Raw genomic sequence first — 10,968 nt, 5'->3', positions numbered from 1 at the left:
CGAATAGTGTATAATTTTTCTGAAATGTTCGATGGCTGGTGTATAAAAGCCGATGCACTTCACCGGCACGTCACTTTTCGACGATTGCCAACTGTGTTCGTCGCTATCATTGTGCTTTAAGTGTAGCCTGTTGTTGTGGGAACAGGTTCGCCCAATAAAGGTTAGTTTTGTCATTCACATTATTGCTACTGTGTTCTTTACGATCACTACTACGTGACAATATGCTTGAATTGTTTTTCTGAATCGGTTAACACATAATCTTCTAGGTTCAATGTGCATGCAGACACATTCCAAGAGTATTGGTTTCGGTTCAATTCTGACCAAATGCCACTTTGCAATCTGCATTTTTTTTTTACAGGCTCAGGCTCACTGTAATTACTGCCCATTATATGTACACCTTTTGACAAAAGGTTTGCTGCTGGGAACCCTTTTCACTGTGCACAATGAAGTTCCACAACTCAACAAATGCTTTATTGTACTACAATCACCTTGCATCCAGCACACTGCCGCTAGATCATCTTGAACATTCTGTCCTTGTATGCAATCTCACCAGTTCGGCACTTCCGCTCAAACTCTTGCTGCAACAAAAAAGAGAGGCAAAGAAGGACAGCTCACTTGGGCAAGTCAAAATGGATTTCTATTAACCAACTCTGATGTGATAACATGTAGACAAAACCTGCATTGGCAAACCTGCTGTAATAGGGGACTTGCTACTCTACTACAAGCACTAGCTACACTGTCACGAGTCACAGGTAAAACATGTGCAAAAGAGTGACTATGAATATGTGAAGATGACTAAGGGAGTGGACATATGATGTGTAAAGCATGTGAAGCGAGAAAAGATGAAGGAAAAGGAGGGGAAGGCAGCCGAGTTGGCACTGCTGACGTGGAAGAGGAGCAGGGCAGACGCATGTCCAGCTGTGCTCTGGAGATGGAAAACAGCAGCTTCGGGGGCCATGGACTAGAGGGGACGTCCGAGAGTTGGCTGGCACAGCTCCATAGGCGAGCCTGCCAGGCACTGTGCCAGGCTCGCCAATTAGCACGAATTTCAGCATTACAGAAATAGACAGAGACATGATGCAAAGACATTAAAAAACATTTATCCCAAGAAACGATTCCAATGAAGAATGAACAGCAAAGTAACCTAAAGTAAAATAAGCACCAGTGTTGTCTCCTTTCTTGTGTGTGTGGTTTTGGTGCAGAACTCATTTATTATGTCAAAGTAACCTGACACACCATAAACCCTATACACACAAGGAACTCCTGAAGGTAACTATCTACATAAAAACCAATATACATATTGGCTATATACTGTTTCTAGTTCGACCAGCCAAGTAACAAGTAGTTCCTAGGACTCAAATGTTCCGACCATCACCAGAAGTGGCGGATGTTGGCCCAACGTGGACTACATACGATGTTGGCCTGTGTGGTTTCGAAGCGTTATAGGCGTCAACCTACGTTGCGAGTGACGAGGTTGTCGTTCTGTGCCGCGACCAGCGTAGCAAAGGACTCGCTCTTGGCCAAGCGGTCGCCTCTGCGCCACCGAGCAGTGGCCAGTGACAGAAGTATGGGGCTGGACCGGGGCGGGGCTGTGGAGAACTTCCTCAGCACCGTAGCTGGGGCTCAGGAGTGGAGGTATCTCCAGAGAACTCTCAGACATCCCCTCTCCAGTTCATGGTCACCGAAGCTGCTGCTTCTCATCTCCAGAGCACAGCTGGACATGCATCAGCCCTGCTTCCCATCCACATCAGTATGCCAGCTCATCTGCCTTTGCCTCCTTTTTCTTCTCTCGCGCTTTACGCAGCACATGTCCACACCCACTTCATTTCGCCGACTGGCTTCATTGTCTTTATCACATATTTGTAGTCATTCTATTGCACTTGTTTTCCCGTTGACTCATGGCACAAACACTGGCCTTTTACAAGAAATGCCGGTCGGTTGCTTGAACTATGATGGAGGTGACACACCATTCCAAACAACAAGATAAGCACCCTTGTTCGCACTTGACAAGTAGTCTTGCCTGATACACAGCAGCATTGGAATGCATAGGGCGTGGCACTGCTTGCCTCGAGATTAGCGATGGCTAGAGGAATGCACAATGAGTCTTAGATAATGATTCCATCGCTCTCTAAGCTCCGATGTGGTATTGCTGTCTGTATAGAAAGCTTGAGCATATTCGACAACATTTGGACACTCAGCAGGGAGCATTTGCTCATGCCCTGCAGCAGCTGTGCTCTCCCACTTTTTAAAAAATGTTTTATTTTGTTTATTTTTCGTATGTGGCATTCCGTAGCAAACAACAAATTGTCAAGCATTCACTATTACCGCTGCTATGATGCCTAGTGTGCACAAAGAGCAACAACTGCCTGCAACTGAGAAAATACAAATTTTGCGTGCACTGCTACAGAAGAAGCTTGAGTGACGCCCTGTCACTGACACCACCTCTCAGTGCATGGGAAACAAGAATTTAGCACCCCAATGCACAAGCTAAAGTATTTTGTAACATAGAGCAATAGTTTCAGACAACAAACCATTTTTCTGAAATGCACTACATATAACCAGACACAAATAAGGGCACATGCAGACAAACACAGCTCTTTTACATGCCTATGCATTTATCTGTGTGCCTTGCTGTGTCCTTGTCTTCAAAAGCACAACCCATACCAGTGTTTCTATATTTGTCTGTGGCCAGTTTGCATTAATGTTTACATTTTAGTATATGGGAGCAACTCTCAATGAACACTTGCATTGGCAAAAACACATTCACACTGTTTGTATCATGTTAGCTCCTGCATGTTACACATTGCTTCAGGCTTGTGAATGCTTCCACTTACCCACACTTCGCATTTTACACTTCGGGTTTATACACAGTCATTTGTCACACTGTAGGATCCTAGTGTACAACTTATGCAACATACTACAGTCAACGACCGATAATTTGGACAGGCCTGATTATTAACACAGCCTTGCAGCACTGCCACTAGCCACATGGAATGAATGCATAAGGATGACCGAAATCTCAGAAACCTTACAGTGTGCCGTGTGATAATTCAGACAACGGCTGCACGACTGTGAGCTAATACGGCTACCAAATCAAGCAGAAATAGCTATATTTGTTTTGAGACACTGCCAGTATGGTCATCCACCATGTTGCAAGCGCTTTGTGCATTCAGTGCATACATTCACTACACTTTTATCAATCTGTAGCAGCAGTTTTGAATATGAATACTTAGCTTCAAATATCGAATTGAATAGCGAATAATGATATGCACATGCATTTATTTGTTATTTTGGAATATTACAATTACATTGTATATGTTAAAAAACTAGACTAGTAAGCCATTATAGTAAAGCATTGTGCATTTGGCTCATGTTGACTTGAAACATTTAGTAATTCCCACTGGCTGTCCTTGCCAGCCTGTGCTTTATTATACCACATCGAAGGCCTGTAAAATAGGAGGCCTTTGACTTTGTGCCAGTCGTCACTCATCGCACTTGCTGTCAAGCAGTAAGCTCAGAATTGGTGGTGGTGCTGCAAAAATGAAAGAATGTGCACTCTCGCTGTCCGTGTCTGCAAATCAGTGCCCTTTCATACTGCGAGGCTGGCTTTCCCGCAAAGTTAAGACGTTTGATGGCTAAGTGTGCTTTAAAGGTGAAATATTGCTAACAGCACAAAATCGAAAAAGTGGCACAATATCGCCCCAGCATTCTTAAATTAGAAACAAATGCTAAGAACCGTGTTTGCTCCCACACTGCCAGCAATATATTCGATTTGATTCGAATATTCGTATCCAACTGAAAAATCACACATTTTCGAATATCTGTTTTTGCAAATCGAATACGAATATTAAAAATGTAATATTTGCACCTTTCTTACCGATAACCCTGATGTGTGCTACGACATAATTCATCAAGCCGGGCTATCTGATCACAATATAACAGGTAGTCTGCTCTTATAAGTACATCTGCTGCTGCAATAGAGTAGATTTTGACAGCATTAACTCTAAGTTATAAGCTTTTTCTATTATTGTTCTAACAGCCACCACTTGTGCACCATTGACAACTGGACAAAGTTAAAAAGCACTCACTAACTTTATTTACTTAGGTTTATTCTTTAAAACAACACTTCTTTCTTGTTAGAAATCAACACAAATTCTGGAAGGTGGTGAAAGGCCATAGCAACACAGCAGCTGAGCTCATTGGTGAAGACGGTGCAACCGTTTCAAGACCAAATTGCTCTTCTCTGTTAAACGACATATTTTCATCTTCCTTTTATGATACTGAACTGACCTCACTTCCCATACTTGCTCAATATGATTTTCCTCTAATGGATTCCATTACTGACTCTATTGGAATTCACATGTCAATAGAAAAATAAAACTTTCTTCACCAGGCAAAGATGCCATCAATCCAAATTTCTTGAAAAATACTAAAACTTATTCCATAATGTTGTAGACAATTTTTTCCGCAGTCACTAGATATTTGCGAACTTCCGAGTGATTGGAAAGTCGGGAAAGTGGTTCCCTTGCATAAGGTAGGTAATGTATGCTCTCCTGGCTACCATAGGCCAATTTCCTTGACAAGCATACCTTGTAAATTAATAGAGCCACGTCATCTTAACTTTCCACGAAGAAAGCTCCTTCTTTCATATGCATCAACACAGCTTGAGAAAAACTTATTTGTGCGAAACATAACTCCTCTCCTTAACCCACAACCTATTTTCTGGACTTGACCGTTGCTCTATCATCGACTGAGTCTTCATCGATATTGAAAAAGCTTACCGACTCTGTTTGCCATAAGCTCTTACTATTAAACTCGGCATAGTCAATCTGGATGCTATCTTACAATGGAGTGAATGCTTCTTGCCTTTTCACAAGCAGTTCGTGCCAGTTAATGGCTGTAAGCTTTAACAGCTCTCCTGTAACATCCGGCCTCCCTCAAGGGTCCGTTCAGGGCTCACTCTTCCTTACACACATACATGACCTACCCAATAACATTTCCTCCTCTAAAGAGTTGTTTGCTGATGATTGCATAATTTACCGCGAAATGTTAACAACCACTGATAGTGTTATCCTTCAGGCCGACCTAAACAGCGTTTCTGCATGGTGCGATACTTGGTTGATCAAATTGAATGAAACTAAAGGTAAAGTAATGCGAATTTCCCAGCACGTTAGTAGTTTTCCACCTTGTAATTATTCTCTTAGCAATGCTCTGCTGTCTCAAGTCTCCTTGTACAAATACCTAGGAATCCACATTACCGAGAACTTTTCATGGCAAGTACACATGGACCATATCATCAATAGCGCAAATCGATCACTTGGTCACTGAAAAATGGCCATAATGTGTTGTGAGACGTTGATAGAAATGAAACGACCATGATTTATGGTCTAAAACAGTCAAAAATTATAAATATAAAACAAAATAATAAAACAAATAAATAAAATTAGAAATTATAAAATATAGTCTAAAAACTAGTAAGTGCCGAGGCCTGGCGCTGAAATCTTGATACTTCGGATGTAGTCTATGAGGTTACTGCACGTAAGTCGGCTGTTATGAAGTACAACATAATTGTTGCTTAATGTTGCAGTTGCTATATTATTAGGCAGTTGCACTTTATTCTATGCTTCGGAAATCAAAAGTGCACGCATGGCAACATGCTAAACTGCGTATCACGTGTAAAAGCGTCATTTCGTTTTCTATCCCTTTGCTTTCGTTTTGATGGGTTAAATATGAAAGCAGTTGGGCAGGAAATCACGAAAACTCGTAGGTATTATTGCAGAAATACTTCGACACTTCGGAAAACATGAAACGCAGGAACATCGACTTGATAAACAAAATAATACTTTTTCATAGTTATGGTTGCACTAGTCGTCTGCCTACCACTAATGCCGGCGTATAATCACTATCGCGCTCACCTATCACCATTCTCAGTATGCTTTCAGTGAACGACTACATCCTCACTGCAGATAGAAAAAATTGATAAACCATGAAAAACCATCAAAACATTAAATTTTGATGTTCCATGGATTTTCCTGCATTACTACTTCAAGATTAGACACACTGACCAGTAAGCGTTCCATTGCAAAAAAAAAAAAAAAATAGGTACCATAAAAATTGGTTGTCAGTCCCTTTCACGCATTTCTCACTTGCCCGTAGCAGTTTAAAACTCCTACTTTATGAAACATTAGTGCGTCCTAAATTGGAATATGAGTCCTCTATTTGAGATCCCCATGTTAATTCCCCTGTCCTTACTATCGAAGCAATCCCAACTCCCTCCATACAATTTATTCTATCGAACTATTCACTAACATAGCGTCACCCTAATGAAATCACTCTCAGTTTGCCTGACCTGTCGCTTCGCCATAAAATTTCCCTTCTGTCTTTTCCATAAAATTTATCATCTTAACCCTGTCCTATCTGTCCCTTCTATTACAACCCAAATATATATTTCCCATATGGACATATATATGAACTGGTACCTATTTCTGAACGCATGGACCACCGTTACAAAGTTGGCGTAATTTCCACTAACTCATTTGTTCCCGCCACAAGCTCCAACTGGAACATTTATGCTGCCATTGCTTCAATCACAGGTACAAATGCCTTCAAAACTGCCATCACGGAAATCATTGCATAATTGTACAGCTGAACCTCAGAATAACGAAATCGACAGGGAACGCGAAAAAAATTCACTTTGACGAGAATTTTGTTGCGAAATGAGACAGCATAGATAGGTCAAAAAGGTGAGGCGTGCAGACAGGACACAACAGTAGAGAAGTGGACAACACGAACGCTGACTATCAACTTAGTGAAGCTAAGCATTTCTGTAGGAAACCAGCGACACAGACCTGCCACGTCCCTTTCTCTGACACTATTGCACAAAAAGGAATTTCGTGCTTATGGGTCTTTGCCGAAAAAACAGTTCTAAGGCGAGGGATTTCGCTTTCTTGACATTAGAGACAACCCTATCAAGATTATGTCTTGACAGGAGGTCAACCGCACATTGCTCACCTGCCGAAGGCTTGAGCTTTACTGGCTGTAAATTCTTTTCTATGGTTGATGATTACCTGATTTTCTGCAATAGGAAAGAATTCGATTCCGCTGCTACCTCAGTAAGTGAGCAATTTAAACTTCATGAAGGACGATTAAAGTTGACCAAGGAATTTCCTCAGCGACGCGTAATCCAGTTTCTAGGCATTTCCTTGGTCTTCCAACAGAATCATGTTCGTTGGCAGTACTCCCCAAGATCTTAGAAGCCGTTGTTAAACTTTCAATCCAAGCATTCCAAAGTAGTAAAAAATTGAATTGCCATGTCGTGTCTTAAGTCTTCTCTCACGAGATCCTGCATGCACAAAATGAGCGCCAGTTTTAATGCGCAGGTCCGGTGCCTATTAGAAGCAGGTTATCCTAGCGTAGCAGTGGCCACTGTGGCTGAATGCCTCAAGAAGTCAGTTTCGAGGGGGACGGATGTCATTACAGAAAGCAGTAATAGCAAAAAAATGAGTAGTGGCTATTCTGTATATTCGTTCAGTATCACACAGGCTTAAAAAAGTTGCAAGTAGATATGATGTTAATGTTGCTTTCACTGCTCCCAATAAGCTAGGTAAGACATGCGCTGTCGTGCAGAGGAAAAAGGAGCAGGTGAAAGGCAAAAGAAGAACAGAATTTTGTCCAAAGAAGCACAATGAGAACAACAGTTTTACTGACTGTCGTATGGTTGTGGTTTATAAAATTCCCTTTAGCTGTGGCCAGTTCTATGTAGAGCAAATGGGGCAGTGTATCAATCAGAGGCAGGCTAATGTAACATACCGTAAGAACCGTAATATAGGTAGAATTTTTTTTTCAAAAAAGTATTGCGAAAAGTCGACCCTCGTCTTATATACCGGACATTGGCGGAAAAACTACGGAAGCCTTGCAACAATGGGCGGATGAAGTAAAGAAGAGTCTTCGCCATCGCCATCAGCAGCAGCGCGTCGTGGCGACATTGTGGCATCGCCAATTTGCGTTTACATTGTCACAAAGTTATATTGGGTAAAGGCTGCTTTTTCACATTTTGTTTCAAAATGAGCGGAAGCCGACGACAAGTCACCGTCGCCTTCAAGAAAAAGGCAATTGAGTGTGCGGAAGCCAATGGCAACCTCGCGGCACAGCGTGAATTTGGAGTACCCGAAAAGATCATTCGGTACTGGTGGAGACAGAAGCAGCAAACCAACAGAAAACGTCATTTCATGGGCGGACCACAGCGAACTGCAAAACTGGAAGACAAGGTTGCGGAGTTCGTCCAGGAGCTGCGTGTAAGATCGCTGCCTGTGACAGCCGAATGCATCCGTTTGAAAGCGGTAGAGATCGCACGCGCCTCTGGACTGGGCAGCGAGAAGCACTCGTCATACGACTCTAGTTCGGACGACTCTAATCAAACGCGTTGCTCTGATTCGGAGTAGCGCTTGCGCACTTCGTGCCCTTCTGCGTACTGTACACCCGGCCAATTTTTAACAGTATCGCGCGACCATCAACCTGCGTGTTTGTCAGCACCTTATCATCACGGCACAGAGCGGCGAATTAGCGAAATGAAGCACACGTGTACACATGCGCGTATCTCGTTTGTTTCGCCGCTCAGCGCCGTTAGTAAGGTGCTGACAAGCACGCGGGTCGATGGTCGTGCGATACTGTTAAATATTGGCCGGGTGCACATGCGAGCAGCATTTAAATAAATACTGTCACTATCGTGTATGAGTCGCATTTGTTTTAAGGTAAGGGTGTCTTTCGGTACTTTTGCCATTGAAAAAGATTTTGTTCATTTTTAGAATTAGTTAGTTGGGGGATCGACCTATATTCCGGTCCGACCTATAGTCAAGTTTTTACGGTAAAAGGTCGTTAACCGGCGGATCACCTTCTAATTTTTCCCTACATTGCCAAGGTTGTAACTGCACGCCAGAGTTAGATGAATGCGCGATATTGTACAGGCATAAGAATGAAGATACGCGTCTTATGATAGAGGCATGGCATATCTATAATGGTGGAAGTGCGTGCATGAGTCAGCCTTCAATTACTTTACGTAAGGAAGAGATTTAAGTATCTTAACAGTTATCTCTCACGTAGACCGGCACATGTACCCGACTGACACGTTGTGATACCATTCCAGAGCTTGTGTAGATGAGTTTTGTGTCTTCTTTTTTTCGCCTCAGAGCTCCCTTTACTTGATATTCGGCGTTCGTGTTGCCCACTTCTTTACTTGTGTCCTGTCTGCACGCCTCACCTTTTTTGCATATTGAATCCTTACCAACTAGCTCAGCTTTCTGTCGTTCTAGATAGGTAATGTGTCGCAGAACGAAACTTTACTGTCAAAATTCTGTTAGCCTACTTTGGCAAGCTTTCTCAAAGGCATAGAACCACATTGCTGCCAATGCAAAGTGCACCGCATGCGTCGCAGTGGCAGCACTGCCATGGAGCATGGGGGTATTCTGCAAGAGTCCACCTAGTGGACTGTCCATTTCGGCCGCTGCCGACTAGGATGCAGCTGTACAAGCGAGGAGGAGACGAGTGGCCCTAGCCAATTAGCAACGCCCAAAATGGACAGTCCACTAGGTGGGCTCTTACAGAATACCTCCCCAGTATTCTCGGTCTATTATTCTCGGAGATACGATCACTTTTATGAGATATTGCACAATGTGGCATCAGATGCAGAGCAACAGTGCTCCACGCATGCAGCAGCATTTCTCCGGCACAAGCTGTTGCCCGTAGGCGCCGACACGTCCGGTGTCGAGCGTGAAAGTCATTGTATCTCGTATGCCCGAAGACAATCGACCGAGATTATGGCTCCTTCACGCAAATCTATGTCCGGCGCCAAATCCGTACACACTGCCTGTCAGGTGGCACCAAAACCAGCGTTCTTGAAGCAAGGAATGCGTAATCCTGGACGGTCGCTCAATTGGCACACCCTGTTGTGACCGCCACCTCAGGCGCCATAAACGATTCTACGTCGGAGGGACATAGATTTCCTTGTTTTTGCTGCATTTTTCTCATCGAGGCATGCATTGCACACTGCCCTAGGTGTGCAAAAAGCATCGGCACATGTCGGTAGCAACATGTGTGCCACTTCAAATTGGCGATCAACAAACAAGATGGTGGCCATGACGTGTTACCGGTGCTTGGTTGTTCTTGTAATAAAATATGGTGGCACCCACACGAGTGGAATGTAGTGGTATTTTATGCAATTTTGTTGCAAAGCAATCACATTTCAGCACATATTGGAGCCTGCTAGCCTTGCGCGAGTAGGTAATATGCGGGGTTACATTCCAGTAAATTTAGCTGATGTGGGATAGTAGTACAGCAACATTTCGCTGTCGAGAAGTACAAAATGCATTGAATCCTATGGGCATTCGCCAGGGATACGAAAATATTTTGTTGTCGTGGGATTTTGTTATTGTGGGTTACGGCTGTATTATCCTGTTATACTTTTTGTATGCTTTACCCACTCTTCCATGTAATGTCTTGACCTAGAGATTAAATAAATAAATTGGTTGTTTTGTCTCTTTGATAAATATAATGTGCACTCCGACACTGCCATGGTACACCAAAGCTTCAACACCTTAATAATGATAAAAGAAAGTTCACTGATGATCATGATACTCCCTAATGCAAAATTTGAGTGCAGCTCTATATGTGTTTTCATTCCGCGATATATTGAGGCACCGCACCGACTAGCAGAGCCGTGACGTGCGGCGCTATATATATAGACTGGCCACACAATTGCAGCTTCCCGGCAACTGCAGCTTATGCAACCGTAATCTTTACTGGGAAATGCTTGCAGTGAATGATAGGCGTGAAGGTGAGCTTTGTGGTTCTTTTCTTTCCCCCACACAGCCAGTGCCACGGATGCGTGGACATGAGCGCCATCTGGTGGTGCTTCAAGGTGGCTCCTCCGCTTTACTCCTCACGCTCTCTTCGCTATCGCTGTCTTTCATCCGC

General features: G+C 43.2%; 1 protein-coding gene across 1 annotated transcript in view; it reads right to left on the bottom strand.

Moving 5' to 3' along the window:
* Positions 1-449: 449 nt before the first annotated feature.
* The window catches only part of ND-B15 (NADH dehydrogenase (ubiquinone) B15 subunit), a 34,223-nt gene continuing 23,704 nt past the window's right edge, over positions 450-10,968 (bottom strand). The window contains exon 4 of the mRNA XM_072288876.1: positions 450-578. Within this exon, the coding sequence (XP_072144977.1) occupies positions 510-578 (69 nt within the window). The 3' untranslated portion in view covers positions 450-509. The remainder of the gene's footprint in view (positions 579-10,968) is intronic.

The sequence above is a fragment of the Dermacentor andersoni genome, chromosome 6 (genome assembly GCF_023375885.2).
Source record: "Dermacentor andersoni chromosome 6, qqDerAnde1_hic_scaffold, whole genome shotgun sequence".
Classification (NCBI taxonomy): Eukaryota; Metazoa; Arthropoda; class Arachnida; order Ixodida; family Ixodidae; genus Dermacentor; species Dermacentor andersoni.
The sequence above is the reverse complement of the archived record's forward strand: the minus strand, read 5'-3'. Positions and strand labels throughout refer to the sequence as shown.